Source organism: Rhynchophorus ferrugineus, unplaced genomic scaffold (assembly GCF_030347505.1).
Source record: "Rhynchophorus ferrugineus isolate W39M unplaced genomic scaffold, kcgeb_rfMv2 rfM8, whole genome shotgun sequence".
NCBI classification, from domain to species: domain Eukaryota; kingdom Metazoa; phylum Arthropoda; class Insecta; order Coleoptera; family Curculionidae; genus Rhynchophorus; species Rhynchophorus ferrugineus.
This window is the reverse complement of record NW_027472587.1, coordinates 25,995,792-26,017,929: the sequence shown is the minus strand read 5'-3', so window position 1 is coordinate 26,017,929 and position 22,138 is coordinate 25,995,792. Positions and strand designations below refer to the sequence as shown.

At 32.5% G+C, this 22,138-nt stretch overlaps 3 protein-coding genes across 4 annotated transcripts; 2 read left to right on the top strand and 1 right to left on the bottom strand.

The window, feature by feature from the left end:
- Positions 1-1,961: 1,961 nt before the first annotated feature.
- LOC143200627 (ciliary microtubule associated protein 1A) lies at positions 1,962-4,143 on the bottom strand. The gene is made up of 4 exons (XM_076411141.1): positions 3,979-4,143; positions 3,707-3,922; positions 3,108-3,309; positions 1,962-2,296 (listed from the first exon to the last, which is right to left on the bottom strand). Exons 1-4 carry the CDS (start codon positions 3,995-3,997, stop codon positions 2,023-2,025), a joined length of 711 nt encoding a protein of 236 aa, XP_076267256.1. The 5' UTR covers positions 3,998-4,143; the 3' UTR covers positions 1,962-2,022.
- A 242-nt stretch (positions 4,144-4,385) lies between these two features.
- Positions 4,386-9,802, top strand: mst (misato mitochondrial distribution and morphology regulator). The gene is made up of 6 exons (XM_076411133.1): positions 4,386-4,699; positions 4,755-5,192; positions 5,248-5,565; positions 5,622-5,871; positions 5,929-6,213; positions 9,575-9,802. Exons 1-6 carry the CDS (start codon positions 4,541-4,543, stop codon positions 9,772-9,774), a joined length of 1,650 nt encoding a protein of 549 aa, XP_076267248.1. The 5' UTR covers positions 4,386-4,540; the 3' UTR covers positions 9,775-9,802.
- Positions 9,803-12,885: 3,083 nt separating this feature from the next.
- Positions 12,886-14,341, top strand: LOC143201519 (5'-deoxynucleotidase HDDC2). 2 transcript variants are annotated; one of them, XM_076412645.1, is made up of 4 exons: positions 12,886-12,909; positions 13,347-13,473; positions 13,540-13,740; positions 13,901-14,341. In XM_076412645.1, the coding sequence occupies exons 1-4, from the start codon at positions 12,901-12,903 to the stop codon at positions 14,170-14,172; spliced, it is 609 nt and encodes a 202-aa protein (XP_076268760.1). In that variant the 5' UTR covers positions 12,886-12,900; the 3' UTR covers positions 14,173-14,341. The 2 variants fall into 2 exon arrangements, with proteins under 2 accessions (XP_076268760.1, XP_076268762.1); XM_076412647.1 differs by lacking the exon at positions 12,886-12,909 and adding an exon at positions 13,117-13,257.
- Positions 14,342-22,138: the final 7,797 nt, after the last annotated feature.

The window sequence follows — 22,138 nt, the reverse complement described above, 5'->3', positions numbered from 1 at the left end:
ATGGACCAAGGTTCATGTTATACATAGTATAATATGAAAACTAAAAAAATCGAACGACAAAGCGTTTGGCTTTCAATAGTAGTTATGAAAGCTGAATGGGTCCTCCCAAAAACTAAAATGATACGTTCCTAAACGGTGTAGAGGATGCAATTAGGCGAAGAGTTCTTAACCTACATTCGCTGATACTAGTCCTCACAAATTTCAGGCTTTGAATAATCTAGTAGTGATAACTTAAAATCACAAGTTATCACACCAATAACTCCAAGACAACTAACAAATGAGATAAGAATAAACCTGAAACCAAAAAAGTCAGCGGGATTCAGGAGAAGTCCTAAAACAACTACTTGGAGAAACCATAGTAAAGCTTACTGATGTTTTTAACACAGCTTTTACAGTGAAATGTGTGCCTGCAGATTGGAAAGTGGCGGAAGTAACTGTGGTACCAAAGCCTAGAAAACAACCTAATGATGTCAAATCGTATTATTTCCCTACTTACAATTATGTCTAAACTTTTCGAGAAAATGTTACTCAAGAGACTCAAGTCAAATGATAAAACAAAACAACCTAATTCCGGACTATCACTTCGACAAAATATTCAACAATCGGCCAGGACCATAGATTCATTGAGTGTTTTTTGAAAAAAAAAACGAATATGCTCTACAGTTTTCCCAGGCACAAGTCTCCTACAAGGTTTAGCACCAGGGCTTGACATATAAATTAATCTAAATGCTGCCAAGACAATATGTAGAGATATTAACATCATATATCTCCAATAGACTTTTCACAGTTAAATAAGAAGAATAATGTACTGAATTAAAAGAAATACAAGCAGGAGTATCTCAAGGCAGCGTTCTTGGACCTATCCTCTCTTTGCTTTATACTAGTGACATACCAAAACTCGAGTGAATTACGATAACTACATTTGCGGATGATATAGCGTCGTTAGCAGTGGACAAAAACCAAGAAGCATCCATAGATTACACGTAGTTAGCGATAAATTATTAGACTGGACTAAACAATGAAGAATAAAATTAAATGAGCTAAAATCTGTTAATTAATTTTACCAACAAGAAACGAAACCACCCACCAGCCTTAAGATTGAATGGGACTATAGTGACATATAAATAGTGTTAAATATTTAGTCACGACACTAGATGTCAAGTTAAAATGGAGAAAGCATGCACAAAGAAATTAGCCGAACTCAAAATAAAATATAAACAGCTATATTGGCTCCTTGAAAGAAAATCCAAAATGCTAATTTACAATAAGATACTGATTTACAATCAGGTGTTCAAACCAATATGGTTAGATGGTGTAAAGCTGTGAGGCTGTACCCCAAATAGCAATGTAAAGAAAATTTAAGTATTCCAGAACAAGGTATTGTATGTGGACGCACCTGGTATGTAAGCAATGAAGATTTGCATAATCACCTGGTAATTCCTACAGTCAAGGAAAAAAAGCCCGTGAAAGCCCTGAATCGTTTCAGCTACCGGCTTCATGGACGACACTCTGTTCACAGACTGAAGAGGACTAAACCCTGGAAAGTTGTGTGAGTGTAAAGAGTGAGAACAAAACCATAGATTGTCTCTGGATAGACTATAGAGTGTAAAGTGTATTAATAATTGTTAGCAGTAAATTAATGATTGGCCTGGGGGACCAGTCTTAATAATAAACAAATTAAAATGCAACGATTATATAGAACCAAATGAATAACGTCAAAGGCATAGATTATAATAGTTTCGACATGTTTGTTTAATAAAGAGTTAACTCCTTTCACACTTCTATAACAAAGTCAACCATTTGAATGGAAGAACCAATCATCATCCCCCCAAAAAAATGTTTATTCTTTACAGTATCTGACCACACCAACAGAATACATACCGTACTACTTTTCATACCGAAACCAGCATCATTTAACACACATTAGCCTTCCAATTGCCGATTTCAATGAATCCCATAAACAAAATGAACGAGTTTACTTTCCTCTTAAGTTACATAAATTAGATCTGTTTTCGTAATCGGTTAACACCCCTTGGGGCGGTCCACGCATGGCATGTCATCTTCGGCGGTTACGTACGGATCGGTGTCAGTTCTTAATCCGAACGAGTAACCTGGTTTCTTGGGCAGTTTCGGCAAATAAATCGGTCCAGGTGCGGGACTCTTTCCTACGGGCGGATATACTCTCGGTGACATACTGTAGTTAGGAGCCTTATTCTTGTATAGATCTGTCTTGGCACCGTCATACTTGGCGGGTCCCGGGGAGCGATCCTTGTCCAATATTTTTTGTCTAAACGATCTAAAATTTAAAAAATATATATGTTTTTCTACCTTATATAGTTCCACAGAAATAAATTTTAATAATTTGTAAAACTTTTATCTAAAAGTGCAGCCCTAAAAGTACCTTCGAATCAAATAGTCTTAGGTAACATCAGTTTAATTTAAATGACATGAAACCAAAACTGCTAGATTTAGTTTGGTTTATTTAGTATGGATCTCTAGTGTGTATCTATGATTTATTTGATCTATTCTATAGCAACACTATCTTTCAATATTGATATTATTAGTATTATTGATATTATTAGCGTAACTATTTGGTAATTTTACTTTGAGTAATCACAGAAGGATCATCAATTGATCCAAAAAGCTGACAAAAAATCGTTCTATTTATTGGTATTTATCGGTATTTCTTCCAGGCGATTTATTGGAAAGACGATTTCAATCCTGATTACTCGACCTTATTAATGAAATATTTGAGCGGTGCGGAATTTTAAATTGTAAGGAATTTCTTTAATCCTCATTAATTCCTCATTTCAGAATCAATCGAAATGCGACCAGACACCGACTTGAAAGGCGACTCTTTGGGGCTTCGCAAAACCAAGTGACATTGTTGGGACCGTCTCTGTGTCCAACAATTAAAAAAGAAAACCCTCTAAAGACATGAAAAGACAGGTAACCAATAAAGATATAAAAACCTGTTAAATTTATATGGTGAAAAACTAAACAAAAATTATAACTATTTAACCATAGAGTTACATTGTAAATATAACTTATACATTTGTTCATAATAATATGTAAACCTTAAAACATTAAAAAAAAATTAAACTCACAAACTATAAGCGGCATTAGCTGGCTTATCGGGAACTTTTGGTCCCAGAGTTGATGGGACTTCATATTTATCAGGACCTGGTGTAAGGTAGGGCTTGAATCCTTGATGCCTGGATGACATAGAATAAGCTGGCGGTCTTTGCTCCTTCATCCTGGGCGCCTTTTCTGGGGCATAAGTTCCAGGACCAGGCGTTTGGAAACGGGCTAAAATTGTATCGACACTATTTGTTATATCAACAAATAATTATATCAACAAAAGGCGATAATATGAAAAATTACGAAGCAATTATGTCTAAATATATTAAATTAAACTAACGTAATATCTAACAACTTAAACATAGTCTAAATCAAATAACTCTTAAATGTTAAGTAATTAATGAATTAAGTTTTATTTAACTTTGATGGAAACCTCATTTAAAACATATTTTAACACTAAGGAATGAAACTAATGAGATATTATTTCATCAACGCACATATTTTGACAAAAAAGAGAACTTTCTTTTTTTTTATTTCTGATCCTTTAAATTTCAAATATTTTTAAATTAATAAAAAACAATAAATATTTACTAGTATGGAACTTTTGTTTTATAAACAACATTACCTAATTGTTTTTGTCTTGATTTAATAGAATAAGCTGGAGGACTCGCTTTGCCATATCTAGTCATCTTTTCTATTGGATATTTGGGTCCAGGGCCAATTTGCTTATTAATAAGTCCCAACTTGAGGCCCATGGAGTACTGGGGATTTCTGTACTTTGTGAAATCATGACGATCATAGCCCACAACTGGAGGTAACAGGTATTTTCCTGGACCAGGTCCTAAAATTTACCGATAAGACAGCGACATTTGTTTAAAAATTGGTTTAGTATTTTACCGATGTTCTTTCGTGGCATGTTTGCTACTTCTCATAAAACAGAAAAATGATTAAATTTATAACAAAAATTGTGCAAAAAATGATGATTTTTATGAAAACCTTCGAGGAACTTCTTGATGACACATGACAATTTTTTATGATGTATAAATATTGCTTATTATCTCTGGTGTATTTGTTATAAATATACAAGAATAACCGGTATCTTAATAGTGAATAAGGAGTACACACTGAAACTCCCATAAGTTTCTAATTTGTCATGATTGTTATTTTTCTAACATATCTAGTTATAAATAATCTTAACAAAAAGTACTGGGATGTTGTTATCCAATATTTGCATAAATTAGAGTTTTTAAATATACCGGTATAATAAACAAATACCAGTGAACATAACCTTCTCTCCTAAGACCATAGACCATAGAAACATATGGTGTAACCATAGAAAAAAGGTGTAACCTAAAATTTTATTTACATGATGTAGGCGTCTAAAAGAGACTGTTCGAAAGTGTTTAGTTTTTAAACGCCCGTGTATTTTATCTTGTACATTAAAGTGTTATTATTTATTATGACTTCACGAGAAATTTTAACTTTACAGTTGGGTCACTACGCTAATTTCGTAGGGGCACACTGGTGGAATCTTCAGGAACAATCTTTTGATTATCATGGAGCACAGCCATCTCAAGTTGATCACGATGTGCTATATCGAGAAGGACGCACCTTAAAAGTGACACTAGAAAATATTTTAGTTTTATGATTCATAATAACGAACATGATTTTAGGGCCAAACAACTTTTACGCCTCGATTATTATTGGTAGATTTAAAAGGAAGTTTAAAATCATTGCCTAAAGAAGGCGAGCTTTATGAGGATTTATTACCAGAGAGTGGTATAGAATGGGATCAAGAAAAATTTGAAGTAAAACAAGATAAGAAACCTGTAAAGAATAAATTTCAAACAGAAATTGAAAGTCCTATTACATTGCCTGAAGCTGTTAACAAAAAATATAATCTTGAAGAATCAGTTGAGGTATGGTCAGATTATTTGTACTCTAGATTCCATCCACGTTCTATTAATATTATTAACGAATACCAACACGCCAATAAAGAAACACCCTTTGATTCTTATTCTCTGGGAGTAGAATTAAGTAAAACTGAATATTTTCAAGAAGATTTCAATGATAAAATTAGGAATTATGTTGAAGAATGTGACCATTTTCAGGTAAATATTAAACAACTATTATAAATAACTATTGAATTATAAAAGTCTTTTATAGGGGTTTCACATGCTAACAGATTGTACAAATGGTTTTTCTGGGTTATCTTCTAGTTGTCTAGAGAATATAAGAGATGAGTATGATAGAAAAGCGATTTTGGTTTGTCCTACTATTCCTTCTTTCTTTCAAGATAATGAATTTAAGACTGATATAGAACAAGTGCACTCACTAATGAGTGATTCTACTAGAGTTATTAACATGGCTTTGTGTTTTAATCAATATAAGCAGTTTGCAGACATGTTTTCTCCTTTATGTACTGGAAAAGATGGATGGAGACAACCGGGAGAACCCAGAAAGTTTTACCATACAAATTATAATGTAAGTAGGAAAAATGTTAACATATACCTGCTTTACTTATATACCTGCTTTTTTAGCATAAGTTGCCATATCATTCAAGTGCAATACTGGCTTCAGCTCTACAAACAGTAACTATGAAATATAGATTAAAATCTAACAGTTTTTCTCTGATGAATATTTGTGCTGATTTAACATCTAATGGAAGGAAACTGGTAGCAACTAGTGTATGTCATCCATTTTCTTTAAATTGTGATAGTGATTTTATAGACTGTCTGGATAAGTGGGAAGGGCCACTGTATCAAAGTATTACTCCGAGATGCACTATTGGTATACATTTAATTATTTTATTTGTATACATTATGTATAATTTTTAAAACATTTTAGGGATAGAAAGAGTTATGCAACACTTAACTATTTTGGGTATACCAGAATCTCGATTAAAAAAGGCAGCTAATAAAGCTGGCCAGCAAAGAGACATGCCTGCATATAAATACAACACAGTCAAGGATATGTTGGAGTACTATTTAGCCTGTACCACATATGCTACTGCCAGTAATGTGACATCCATTGAAAAACCCCTTCAAGTTAACGCACCATACCCTGAAATATTCGATCAATATATAGGTCAAGACGGAAATGTTTATGCCAGTTCAAGATATGATGACACAAGTAAATATTTTTTTAATATCTTCTAATTATTGCTATTATGTGTTGAAATTAATTCTCAGCATTTTACTTAAAAATATTTAAAATTATTTATTTTAATCGCTCTACCAATCTTTTAACCACAAAACCACTATTATTAAACATTCATTCCATTTTCTGATTTGATTAAAGAATAAATAACAATAATTTATACTTCCCAAGAAAGTGTTTTTTCGGGAGTTTCACTTGACTATTTTAAAATGAGAAAAATTCCAAAATTCAGCAATTCAGTTAACAGATTGTTCATCAAATTTATTTTATATAAGACAGAGATTGTTTTCTATAAGCTTAATAACCACTGGTCAATGTAAATCCTTCTCATATATCACTAGTTTAAAAACTGTATAGAGTTGATAATATTTCTTATAGCCTGGCTCAATATTACAGAGAATTCAATTACAGTTTAAAGTTAATCAACTCTAGTTAAGGTTTTATCCTTTCCCTTTTCGCTTTTTTACATAAAATGCTTGTACACGCACTTAACATATTAATTGAGTAATATTTTAATACATCATTTATTAGATATGCTTAGTTTATTATATAATCTCAGTCGTCAGTTTTTATTTCACAATTAAGGCGAGTGCGGAATAAATACAATCGGTATATATTTTCGAAACTAAATTCACATTAGACTAACCAGCTAAAGTTAATAAAGATACGGATATACATTATACAAGCGTAATTTGGTTAGCTTCAGTCTTCTGCGCATTTCTTCAAATTTCCTGTGCATTGTTCAGTAGCTGTATAGTTTATTGGCGGGATTTAATAATAATCTTCTTTAACCTTTTACTACGAAATCTTATAAAATAACTTTGTGAATCCATTTGACTTCGAGGACATCGTGCGGTTCATTCAGTTGTTTAAAGAACGACAAAATGCTACCTTATAAGCCCAAGTAGGTATTATTATTAACTGAACAAACGACTAATTAATACAGTTGTTTCATTTTCAAACAGCTTTTTGTTTACTGATAACTTTTTGAACGACAATTTGAAAACATTTCAATGTAATGAGTAAAAAAAATCTTTTTAATTCGTTCGAGTAAGGCAATTAGTTTAAAAGTAGTATTTATACTAGCATTTATGTATTGATATCTTTTCTTAAACTGCTAAGTTGTTCAATAGGATTAATTATTCGATAAGAAAAACACGATTTTTAGATTTGAAACACAAAATTAAGCTTATTTGAGGGATTCATATATAGGTATTTAAAGTTTCTACATTTTCGTTGAATGAAATCATTTTCAAAGTGCCCTTTCTAAGAGGTGAAAACAACCAGGAGACAGATGAAGCTAAATCTGGCCAGTAGTGTAGTTGTTGCACCAATTCTAATATATAATTAATATATTTGAACATAAAATGACCAAACATATCATAATTGATTAACAATCAACTCATAAAATTAAACGAGGAATCTATTTGCGCCTTATTGAACAAACTATAGAGTTTTTCACCAAGAGCGAGTCAAAATTTGTAGATTGTCTGCAGTCCAACTGATACTCGCTGATACCCAACCGCCCTGACAAGTTACACGACAAAGAGCATGGTTATTGGTGGTTGGATTGGTGATTATGTTAATAAGTTCAATACGATTGGATTAACATGAACGATATGTGGTTCCAGCCGGATGGTTCCACACAGCGGATGCCACGACAAATCATTTCTGACAGTATCTCCAACAAAAGTGACGTGACGCCACGAAGATTGTGCGATTGTAAGGTCTAGAGAATGTGGCGGATGATTTCCCGCAAATGCGATTTATTGGGTACAAATACAGGCATTTTCAAGGCACTGAAAAAATATTTTGTTCACGCTGCGACGAAATGACACATTTTTTTAAATTAATTAATTACACCTTACATTATATATGCTTAATACAATCTTAATTTATTACTACTGTTCTGTTACACTTGCATTAATACACAAGCAAGGCGAGTACGGGATTAATACCTCAGTATGTATTTTCCAAATTAAAATAAAACTAAACTATGTAAGGTAATGTTAATGTAATACGTAATACAATTATACACTAAACATGTTCGTGTGGTTTGGTTCGCTTCAATCTTCTGATTTCCTGCGTGTTGTCCAGTAACTGTCCCACGTTGCTGTGATTTAGCGACCTTATTTCATGTTTTAAGGCGAAATATTGGATCGCTTGGGATATCCATTTGATTTCATTGATAAGCATTGGTAATTAATCGTAGAACTTTGTTTTGGGTGCGTTGGATTAGTAGTTGGTTTGATGTTTTAGTGTAACCCCTTATTTGCGCACCATAGGTCCAAATTGGCTTTAAGATTATCTGATAAACCATTCTCTTTGATTTTAAGTCAAGTCGAGAGTATCTTCCGACCAACCAGTACAGTTGCTTGACTGTGACTAATCTGTTCTGCTGTTTGGCTTTCATGATGTTTCCAATTTACCTACCATCCAGATGTATTTTAAGGCTGATTCTACTTGAGGAATCCGGCATCCGTTAAGTGATATAATTAGGTTTTGTCATTTCGCCGCAATGCAAAATTAATATGGACTGATTTGGAGCTATTAAGCTGTATTTTCCAATCTCTAGTCCATGTGCAAATCTTGTTGATCGCTACTTGTACTTTATATACAGCCTTAGACAGAGATACATTTTTTGCCATGATAACTGTGTCGTCAGTAAATGTTCCAAGGACTGTTTCATTGTTTTTTTTTATATCAGCAGTATAGAGCCTGTGGAACTCCAGGCGAAATAGGTTCAAGTGATGAGAATACTTCTTCACGAGAGACAGAAAAGATATTATTCCTGCAGTCGACAGTAATTTCACGGTAACAATTTGCATATTTTGTTGAGGCTTCAACATAGAGTTGATCACAAATGTATTCGATGCGAGTAACACCATCGGTTGTAAATACTTTAAAATTAATTTATAAGCTTGATAGAAAAAAAACAGTTTTTTTGACTTTAAATAGATAGCTTCTCGTTGTCTACAGGCTCAGAACTGTTTTGTTAAAGATTGGGTAAAAATTATATGTATTTTTTTGTTCTGACCTAAAACCAGGCAGTGGAATGCATGACGCATACCTGGTCGCGGAGACTTGCACTGGAGTGACAAGTTGAACCAGGTTATGTGGGACTGCCTCTGAGCTTACCAATGCACTGAACCGAAACCGCCTCACAGTTGACCCCTGTGGGTCGCTACCGCTATTGCATTACATTTGAGATATGACACCCGCGATTATATGTATGAGATCCCGTAGATCATTGCCTTTTTTTGCATTTCAAAAAAATTAAATTATATGCGATATCTGATTTTCGCTTTATCATTATCAAATTTACTTATTCCAGAGGTGCAATCAATCCCCATAATGGCTGGTTTCCATTCTGGATCAGAAATAGGAGGACTGCTGGAATCTCTACATACGGAAGCTCGAAAACTTAAAATCGCTCGGTTTCATCAGTTCACCATAGATAAAGATGAATATGAAGAGTGTCTGAACGATATACTAACGCTAAAAGAAGAATATGAAGATAGTTATTTAATTTAATAAATAAAGTGGAAATTTTGCAGATTTATTTACTGGTTGATTTTTATTTAATTTACTATTACTAAATTTTTTTTCAGAAAAATACAGGATATGGTAGGTGCCTCGACAATAGTTCCAGTATTTTTTCTTTTAAGCGTTATTCGATTGTAAGAAAGTATAACAAAATCACTTATTGGTGTTAGTGTGACCATCTAAAGTATTTGTTTTATTGTTGAAATAATTTATTCAATCAAAATAAAAAGCGAATATCTCGTTAATACAACATGTATTGTATTAATAAACGTTAGAGGTTCATTAAATGCATTTTTAGATATTATATTTAAGGGTATCCTATAAATGTACGCTGGATACGGTGAAATACGGTTAATTGACGTCGGTAGACGTCTGATATAATTTCGCTTATTTCGTTTTGATATAATTTGATTAATGTTATTTTTACATTCAGTTTTAGCAGTTCGTAATACGCAACACCTTGCTGATCTCATCATATAGTTATGAATATTCCGATTCGGTCTCGATATATTGGGTTTATACACTGGACTGATCCATAACATTTTAGGCTTGGGATTATTGTAGTAGATCCACTTCATCGCCACTCTTAATACGCCTCAAAAATGTTCTTTTTTGTTGCTAGACGAGCAATGAAACCGCGATGTGTGAAAAAAATTAAAGAATTCATGTGATAGCAGTTTCCCATCATTTTGAATCTTTCTCATGAGATGTAAACGTCTAAACAGTTCGTTCTTGAGCTTTCGTTCAATAAGTATTCTAAAACTACATGTTGCATCAGTGCGTTTTTTGTCATTGACATCAAAATCGCCACTTTAAAATTGTTGAAACCAAAACTATCAATTGGGATACAACGGAGTGGCGTCACCATAAGTACTAAAAGTGTTTGATGGCATCACCATGATTAATTTAATAATGCTAAGTGGAAAACTATTAATTTGATCAAAATACAGGCGTGGGAATGTGTATTTTTGTGTTTCGTTTGTTTAAACATTCACTATTTGGAAGGAAATTACACCGGAACAGAGAACACTGGTTGACTTAATTTGTTTGTGATGTTAAGTTACACACAAAATTATGGATGCGATAATAAGGGTACTGGTAAGATTATGATTATTTCGGATATGGTAAACGAATGAAAAGAAAGATAAAATATGTAGTTATACTTGGCTTTTATAGCTTTATATTATATTTTCATAGTTTTGGTTCGCAAATTTGAAGGTGTAAACGTTTTTGAGGACTGTTACACCGACATACTCAATAGCTCAAAACTGCTTAGAGATAAGTAGTTTTCGAAGATCAATGTCATCTTCAGAAGAGCATCAAACTTAAATATATCCACTTATTTTGTTCACGGCATTTTAATGGGTTAATTGTTATTGTGGGTTACCTTCTGAACCCTTACAGTTTTGAGAATATTTATGGAATATTTTAAATCTATTTATACCTCCGTTAATGACGCAAAGTTATTGAATGGTAATTCTCTGAACTAATAATGAAATTACAGGAGTGTATATATTTTATATTTTAAATCTGTTTAAGTGTTTTGATTATATCAACATTCTATTAATAAGAATTGATGTAATATTTAGTTAGACATCAGGTTATAAATATTTTGTATTAATTCGGAATAAGACAAGTATCTTAAATAGTCATTCGCAAAAAACGCAGAATCTATAAAATAGTATGAATGAATGCAGAAAAATAAAAAATTAATAATGAATGACAATCAAGCAGTTCATTTGGGGCTACCATGAAAGTTATTTAAAATCGATTGTTTATTAGAATATGTAGTCACATAACTAGACAAAAGAAAACAGATTATAGTTATAAAAAAAACGTAAATTTTCATAAAATTGTAATAGGCGCTATAAGTGTGGGCTAAATTTAATTTTTGTTTTTTTTCCTAAGGAGAGAGTTTCAACCACAAAAATTCAATATTTGGGTTCCATATGAATTAACACTGAAAAATTTATAAATTACTGCGAAACAAAATTAAATAATTTTTAAAACGAATGATTACGGGTGATTATAAGCTGCTTGAACCTGGTCAAACCATAAATTCGACTATCTACTGTTAATATCTAATACGATTTAAGACATATTTGATAAAGAGTTCGAGTACCATTCGTTGCGATCTGTGCAAAACTCTTTTTATTTGTAAAAATAGCTTTTTGTCCAGAAATCTCAGTCTACAGTGTCGAAATTATAATTTTATTAGAAAAGTGGAAAAAGATTATTGATAAAAATGCCACATATATCAATGAAATTGAGTTTGATCTTTGAACTTTTTTTCTTCGAATTTTGGCCTTAAAAGGAACTGTCTTAAATTTTATCCGAGAATGATCGATCTATCATGAGAAATAGGTTTCGTTCTAAATATGGAGTACCTATTGACGCACAAATTTTGAGAGTAGCCTACCTAAATTTAGCTTTGTTTCAATTTTCGAGAAAGCTATTTAGAATATATATTCAAAAACTCTTCCTCCTAGTAATGGAAAATATAAAATAAAATGGACACACGCACATAAAACTACGGTAATGTTAATTAAATAAGTATATATCATTATAAGTTTCAATCATATTTACTTATATAGTTATATTATATCATAATCAATAATAACAAAGTACATCAACAGAGTGACTTCTACGCTAATCTGCTTTAAATAATTGTTCATTAAATCGGTGAGATTGTATTTTTAAATACCAATTTAAAATTATTAATAATGGACTAATAATAAATAAAACTAATGTTATTTTGTGAAAAGGCTATGAGGGTATTTATATGTTCATTTGTTTTTAGGATTACTTAATCCGTTATTTTTGTAAAAAAAAACAATTTTTTAACTATATTTAATTTATTTTAATTAATAATTATTTAGCTCCTTTTTGTATAAACCCCAAGTAACATTAGAATAGAAATCAACAATATATAACATAATTATTTTTGGTGGTTTTGCAGCATTGTGGCGGTTATGCACCAAACTCCATAACAGGGCAGGAAATAGATATAATTGATTTTCGTTAATTTTTTTTTAGTGCATTGGTAAATGTTTTTCTACACTAGAAAGAAAATTAGTTGGGCGGCAACCAGAAGTGTTCCTGTCAAGCTCGACAATGGGAAATGTATATTAATATCAAATCATTTTTTTCTATGTATCAAATGTATAATGTTATATAATGTATGACGTTATATGTTCCGGTCCTCTTACATAGCTTATAATTAAAACTAAAACTTGCTTTAACCTTCAAAAAAATTACTGCAACTGAGACTTATGTTACCTAGTGCTGTAAATTACAAACATTGATTATCACAGACAACACCAGATTCGCAAAATGTAGTGCTGTCCTTTCCCATAGAAAAAAACTGTTATCAAAATCTTTAAGTCGTCCCCTCCCTTAAAACTCGTTAAATTGGTTAGAAAGCAAATTTGTACAATTGTGCGGTAGTGGGTGTAACCTTAAATATATAAGGTGAATTTTTATTAATTTATATCTACATATAAATTAATAAAAATTTAATTGTTTTAATTACATATTTATCGGTGTATATACCAATTAAGAACTTAATAATGGATAATTTAGAGCCAAAAGAAGTGTTAAAGTTCTTGAGCTGTGTTAATGACTTGAAACATTTGCCCAGAAGAGGGTGGATTGATAATAATATAAGTAACCATGAAACTATATCAGGTAATATTGGTGCTATGATATCAAATTTTGCCTAGCAGTTATGTAGCTAAGAATCTGTGTTTTTAGGTCATATGTATGCTATGGGTTTAATGACATTCCTTTTGGGAAATGATTCTAAACTTGATAGGTTAAAATGTCTTCAGTTAGCCCTAGTACATGATCTAGCTGAATCTATTGTAGGTGATATAACTCCTGCTGATAATATACCTGTAGATGAAAAACATCGTAGGGAAGATGAGGCAATGATAGATATAACTAGTCACATAGGTAAAAAGTGATTCAGTATGTATTAGTTTGAAATATTAGTTTTGAAATATAAGCAGCAGCTTTCATTCATTCAGAAAAATTAAATATATTTTTAAGGTGTTTTTATATTTATATATATATATATATATAAAGTAATAAAACTCAGTTTAATACATTTCAGGAGACTCTGGTAAATTCATCTATAGTTTATATAAAGAATATGAAGCCAAACAAACTCCAGAGGCAAAATTTGTCAAGGACCTTGATATGTTTGATCTCCTGTTTACTGCTTTTAACTATGAAAAACGAGATAAAGAACCAAACAAGTGCCAGTTGTTCTTTGATGCGGTAGCAGAAAAAGTTCAAAATCCATTTGTACAAAAGTTAGTAAGTGAAATTAATGAACAAAGGAAAATTATTGCTAATGAAACTGTTAGTGGTGAATCTGTGTAGGACTCTTTGCATGTGTACTTAAAGATTTTGCATACTTTTAATTTGAAATATGTGTTTCTACGGGTTAAATCAGCGATTTATCAAAGTTGTTTAATTTTCTCCAGAAACTTACTGCGATTTTTATGTAAAATGTGTTTTTGATCCTATGAAAATAAATGTGTAGAACTCTTCTAATATTATAATTTATGTCCTTAACTGTATATGACAGATTTTCCCTATCCAGTCTTTCAGTATTTATTCTTTATTTCATGTTTCTTTCAAGATAGAATGTAAAGAAAATTATGTTTTATAAGTTAAATAAAAAGTAATGATCATGATCTATTTATTTCAATAAACAAATGGAAATATAAATTGATCTATAAACAAATAATTTTGAATATTAATTAAATGAAAGTGTATGCAAATTAGAAATAACAATAGTATTCAGAATCCAATAATACAATTTCTAATCCGTAAATAATCGAATAATTAGTTAAGGAATATAAATTAATTAGACGCTCTTTTAGTTCCCATATTCGGTTTATTGATAATTTGCTGTGATTTATTAAACTTTTGGTTAATATTCATTTAGGGGTACATGGTCTTTGATGATAAGGCAAAATATAAGTTAATTTTGTTATGTATATTCATATAAATGAAGACTATAAAATGTCTACAAATTCGATTTAAAAATAATATAATGGGTGAAGCATGCCACTAAAAAAATCCATATATCAATGAATAACTAAAATGATATAAAGCATAAACGATTTCTTCCAAAGAATTGTTTGAAATAATTGAAAAATTTATAAACACATAATAATATATAATGAATAAGTAGAGAATAGCAGAACCTCCATAAAGTTAAAATTAGAAAGCTTACATAATAGATATAAAGCATCATTTTCAAAACTATATCAATGTTGATTATTAATGAGTAACACAGAGATAACCTTGTACAAACTATTGTAATAGTTTTGCAAGATATGCACAACTATTGTGCTCTTAACTATACTAGTGTGATAAAAATATTTAAAACAATACCTTAGTTGAAATTTCAACAAACCTAGCAAAATATTGTTAGCCAGCTAAAAACACTGAGATAATAAAAAAGAAATAATGATTTGATTACGTAATATATTTAAATATGTCTGATAGTTATCAACGAGTTACTTCATGAATCTATTTAATATTTATAATAATATAAACTATACAACATTCACACAAACACATTTAATTACACTCGTTATAGGTTCTAGAGGAATATCGCGTTGTATCACTTTATTTGAAATATAGTATGGACCATCAACAATGGCACGCAACACCTTATTTTGGAACCGTTGAATGATGGATATATTAGATTTGCTAGCGGTACCCCATAGTTGGATTCCGTATAACCAAATGGGTTTGAGTATAGACTCATACAGCAATACCTTGTTATCTAATGATAACTTGGATTTGCGCCCGATGAGCCAATACGTTTGATACAACTTAAGTCCAAGTTGTTTTCGTTTAGAGAGTATGTGGTTTTTACAGGTTAGGCGTCGATCTAAGTACATACCAAGATATTTAACATGCTCTGCTTGGGGGAGTTGATTATTGATATTCACTGGTGGACATGTTCTTCTACGCAGGGTAAACGTTACATGCGTGGATTTTGTTTCATTGGCTTTAATGTCTTCAACCATAGTTGTATTTGCTCCAGGTGGGTTTGTAGGTTTGTTGATGCTGTGACTGGATCTTCACGGGATGCTAAGATTGCTGTGTCGTCTGCGTATGTTGCCACAGTAGTTATTTTTGTGGTGCGCAGATTGGCCGTATACAGAATATACAGTACTGGACCCATTACACTACCTAGCGGAACTCCTGAATATATGGGATTTAATTCGGTATGTCCATCGCCTTGATTTACAATAAAATGTCTATTAGCCAGATACGACTTTAGTAACTGATAGTCCGGATGAGGGAGAAGTTTCTTTAGTTTAACCTGTAAACCCGTATGCCATACTTTATCAAAAGCTTGAGATATGTCTAGAAAAGCGGCCGAACAATATCTTTCGGTCAGTGTTTATTTTGTTTACAAGTCTATGCACTTGTTCTATAGTTCCATGCTTATTGCGAAAGCCAAACTGATGTTCTTGAATAAGTTTTCTTTTTTCTATTATATAGTTTAGCTTCTTTATGTATAATTTCTCGAAAACTTTTGAGATTATCGGTAATAAACTTATAGATCGCTAGGAGGTCACATCTTCTGATATTTTTCCTGGTTTAAGAATCATCAATATTTTAGCTACTTTCCAGAAGTAATTAATTCCTAGCATAGCATTAAATATAAATATTAATAGTTTTATACCCTTTTCTGATAGTTCTTTTAAAATGCCACCAGTAATTAAGTCATAACCAGGAGCTTTTTTAATATTAATCTCTCTCATTATTGTTTGTTTAACTTTTTTGAGCGTTAATTTCTCGTGCAGCAAGTCCATTTGAAATGGCTAATCATTTTCCTCATCTTTATGTAGCTGAAACTGGAAAGGTTTAAAAACATTTTTTAAGTGTTTTGAGAAAATGTCGGTCTTCTCTTTATTGCTTCTAGCCCAATTATTTTCGTTTGTTTTAATAGATGGGTTATGCTGCTGGGATCTCCTAAGCTTTTTTGTTACTTTCCACAACAAATAGTCTGTAGCCTCAGTTAAGGTCAAGTTTTCTAGGTATTCTTGAATGCCTTAAATGCTATTAAATTTTCTTTTATTCTCTTCAGTCCTTTGCTGTTGCTAATTCCGTCGTAATTTTCTTTTTTCTGCTATCTTTTTCTGTATTGTACATGACATATATGTATTTTTTCTTGAAAATGTTTCACTGTTAGGAGTCGCGGAATATGCTGCCTCCTGTATATTTTTTGTGAGGTTTATTGCTGCTATTTCTATATCCAATTCAACTTTTAGCGGTAAGTTTAGAGAGATGTTTCGGTCTAAGTTTTCTCTAAATAAGGGCCAAGAAAACAGGTCGAAACATGATTCTGCATGACACTTTTTGTATCAATATTTTTTGTAATACAGAAATCTGGTTTTTTATTTCTGTCTGAAGGCCAATATGTAGGTTCACCAGTAAAGATATGTTGTAAATTACCTGTTTTTATTGCTTTTAGCAGTTCTCTACCTTTTGAGGTTATTATTCTTGAACCCCACATTAAATGTTTTGCATTGTAATCTCCTTCGGCTATAAATCTATTACCTAGCGTACTGAAGAATTCTTGAAACTGTTCTGCTTCATGTTCTGCCTTGTTGTGTTTGGGTGGGCAATAAATAGCAGACATTGTTAATGGTCCATGGATTTCCTCTATGGTTATACTGGTGGCTTGCAGGTAGTCTTTACGGAATTTTTCTTTTTCGAAATGTTTTATATCATCTCGAATGGCTGTACCTCCATGTGCTTTGTCATCAGGGTGATTTGTATGATAAAGTTTATATTTGGGAATTTTCAAATAATGTTTGTCCATAAAATGTGTTTCGGAAACCATCATAACGTCAATACTTTGTTCAGTTACGAACATTTTTAGTTCCCTGGCGTGTTGTTGGAGCCCATTGGCATTCCGGACGGCGATTTTGTAACTAGTGGTTTCAGGCATTAGGCAAGTTTACTGACGACGGTTGTTAGTAGACCAAGCATCGTACTCATTTGATCCATTAGTTTGGCCATCATGTTTTCTAATCTAGAAATGTTGCTGCTAGTGATGTAGTTTCTCGATTTTGTGCTGCACCATTTGGGCATAAGTTATGTCTGGTTGACTTGGTCTGGTGGGTAGAGTGGTAGGTGTGGATTGTTTTTGTTGATGCCTTTTTTCTCTTAAGGCAGGGTAGAATTTCTGCTGTAGTTGCTTGTGAACTACGCAACCCTTGTAGTTCGCTGGATGATTTCCGTTACAGTTAGCACATTTCACTTTTTCATCCCGAACTTTACGAGTACAATATCCTGTTTTGTGTTCTCCTGTACATTTTACGCATCTATATGATTTACGACAGTAAGTTTTTGTGTGCCCGTGCGCTTGACACCTCGTGCATTGTGGTATAATTCTTTTTGTATGTAGTGGTTCGTATTTAATATTATTTTCCAATTTGGTGATTTCATACACCGCCTTATTATTTCCATTAGGTTTTAAATCAATATAGAACATAGGCAGAGGTTTTTTTGTCGTGTGATGTCGTATATTGTGAACATTTACGACCTCGTGGCCTTTTTCAGCTAGGGCTACCTTGATGGTGTTAAAGTCCGCCCCGTGATGTAATCCTTTTAACACGAATTTAAATGTACTTTCGGATTTTGGCCTGAATGTATGGTACTGGGTGTTTCTTTCATCTAATTCTTTTACAAGAACTTTAAAGTGCTTCGTTTGGAACAATTAGATTTTTATTGTTTCATAGCTCACTGTTTTAATAGTGTAGTTCGTAGTAATGGTTTTCAATAGGTCATGGATGTGTTTTATTACTCCTACCTTATTGACTGTTATTGGTGGTGGTTTGGGAACAACATTTTCAGGGCTTGGTTGTATATTCTCTTCAATTTCTTCCGACAGGTTGCTAAAGCTGTTTTTTGTCTTTATTGGTTTCTGTAACCAATAGTCACTGATCCTTGTTTGTTTCCTCGCGATTTTTTCTTCTGGGCTTCTCAATCGTTTTTTGTTAATGACTGTAGTCCATTCTGTTTGTGGGGTTTGCGTTATTGCTGATTGTTCTAGTCTTATATCATAGTGTGCAGGTGATTTGGTTGAATCGCTATGGTTTGCCGTTTTTAGATTCTTAATATTTCATTTTATTTACTTCCAAAGATAAAAAAATAATATAAATACATTGTTTATTTTACGCACTTCATTTTTCACTCAAGTATTATTTTTTGCAGTAGTTTTTGTCCAAAAATACTATAAATGAATTGGACTATTGTAAAAATAGGGAAATAATTTTAAAATACTAATAAAAATGAAAAGCAAATCTTTTTGTCTGATCAGGTAAACACGTATTCACTACACTTTAGGTCCACTGAGAGACGGATAGCCGCATCTGTTATATGTTTTAACACTCAATTCAATTACCGTAATAAAATACTGTTTTTTTTAAAGGTATCTTTCTAGAGCTTGGAGCGTATTAAAAATAAAACTTCACCCTATGATGGTTGGAACCGAACTGGGTAGAAAATGAGCAAATTGCTATTGTAGAACTACTATCGACTATTGGAATCATATATTCTCATTCTCAACACTTTAACCTATTGCGGCTGGAGTTCTACCGGGTAGTGTCTAGGGATGACTCCTCTATCTGCTCTATAATGCTGCTATCCCAACAACAAAGGAAACAGTATATGGCACATTTGCCGACGACACAGTTATCATGGCAAAAGATATTTCTGTTTAAGGCTGTGATAAAAGTACAAGTAGCAGTCAACAAGATTTACAAATGGAGTAGAGATTGGAAAATACAGCTTAATGTTCCAAATCTGCCCGTATTAATTTTGCGTTGCAGGAGAGCTGCAGGATGACCTCGAAATCAAATGGACGTACGAACATGAAATAAGGTTGCTAAGTCACAGCAATGTGGAAGCAATACTGCTACTAGACAACACGCAGGAAATTAGATGATTGAAGCCAACTAAAGCACACGAGCTTTGTTGGCGCAGTGGTAAAGTCGATAAGACGGTCCTCATATTGTAGCGATAGTTGCGGGTTCGAATCCGGCTGGGGCATGAAAGCACTTTATGTTTGTGGTTGCATAGTGGAAAATCCGACAAGGAATAACTATCCCAGTCACGCCAGTAACCAGGCTAGGCAAGAGTGGATGTCTTCTGGAATGACCTCTAAGTTGGTCACTGGCCAGTCGGTAAGCTTAATGCCGAGGACTGTGGTTCAGAGCTCACGTTAAACTGTAGGTTTAGTTCAGATAAACTTTCATTGGTAAAAAGGAGACTTTAAGATATTAAAAAAACATAAGAATTTGTTTAGTGTATAAGTGTATTCTTAACTTTAGTTTAAGTAGTTTAGTTTCATTTTAATTTGGGAGATACATACTGATATATCCCGTACTTGCCTTGCTTGTGTATTAATGCAAGTACAACAGAACAGTAGTAATAAATTAAATCGTAAATTAAGATTGCATATCTAATGTTAATTACATCTTATTAATGAAAAAAATTGTCGTAATGTTTCAGTTGGTGTGTGACAGCTTGCATTGTCATGATGTTCTGAAGAATGATCCTTCGTTGCCGTTTTTTTCGTATTTAATATTATTTTTTCGCCTTTCTGGTAAACAAATGTTTACCATTTAGAATTCACTGTTCTACATTGCTTTAACGGCACACCTCGCGGAATATCCATACAGTTAATTGTTTTGTTTGGGGCTCATACTTATAGACCTAATTTGTCACCTGCATAGTATATTTTGATACACCGCGATTATGCACCATATCTTTGCGCTAATTGACACGAACATCTTTTTGAACTCTTGTTAAACTATGCTGAACAAATCCTTTTCACAGGTAACTATTCATGCAATATCTTGTTAATGCTCCTCATACTAATGCTCAAGAATGATTCAATCTCATAGTTAGTCGCATGATGATCTTGCAATATAATTTCTCGTTGCCTCGCAACAATGTTTTTGGCACAATAATTTATTTTGGACGACTTTATCCCTGTGCAGACTGCGACCGCAATTAAATTCGTTATACCAACGTTTCATAATAGCCAAGGAAACAAGCCTCTTCACCAAAAACCATCCATTAAGTCCATACCAATAACAGTAATCGACCGATTTCCTTAAAATCAATATAACTTATGCCATTGATCATATTCAAACAGATCAATGCAGTAGACTCTAACTTATATCTTTTGTTCTGACTAAAATACTTCGTTAAAATTGGCAAAACTAAAATTATTTTACTATAAAACTTAAGCTACAAAGAATAGACGGGTATAAACGATTAGTGGTGATAACCTTCACACTGTCAAAGTGGCAGCAACTGTGCGCTCCTTTGACCAGGTATTTAAATTTTTTGTGTTAATGGACACACATGTGTGTGTTGTGCGAAGACTGTGTTGATGTGATACATCGCATTTTATCCCCCATCCTTTGTGTATCTTGTACCGAGAAAGTAGGCTGGCTTAATTCTTCTTCTCGCAACCTGATTAGTAATTACCCTACATACGCCAATAAATAACCTGAGACTAATCTTTCCCACTGGTTTCCAAGGTCAATATGCTTCTCGATATATATCTGCTTATTTTCACCATCGGAGGTCTTTCAAGGGGATGAAATGTTAACGTATTCCTTCTGGCTCTTGGCGTCTGTACTCTTCTTACCTCAAGTGTTGTTTATAATTAATACATATATGTTTCGAGTATTTTTGCCGCAACAAATAAATCTGACATAAATAAGCTCTAAACACATAAATACATTAGACGCCTAAACTAATTTTTACGTTTTCTCCCACCTTTACACATATTTATGTCAAAATATGAGCCCGTATGAGTAAAAATAGGAATTAGGAGGAAAATAGGAATATAGAAGAAACAATCATTGAAAATTTAGAGCGCTTGAGGCCCCGGGATCCGCTACCTAGCCTAGGTGATTTGACAAATGTTTTAATTAAACGCTTTAACCATTAGATCATAGAAGCAGTTGCCAACAATATTTCTACGAGGTCTAATATTCTATAGTTATCATTTAAAAAGCAAACTGAATGGCTTTTACACTGAACGACTTCCGATTTTCCGTCACATCAGCTCAGAAATAACATTATACACAAATATCTGATGATTTTTATCTATGTCATTTATATGATAGGAGTCACAAGTAATTTTTATTGCCTGGGTAAATCCTGTTGAACTGTAAAGAATAAAACATTTTCAGGAATATATTTCTTCTTTCCAAAAGAAATGTTTATAAATATCTCCTCGATTTTAGTCAATAGTACTTACCTCTTTTTATCGCAATAAAACAATTAC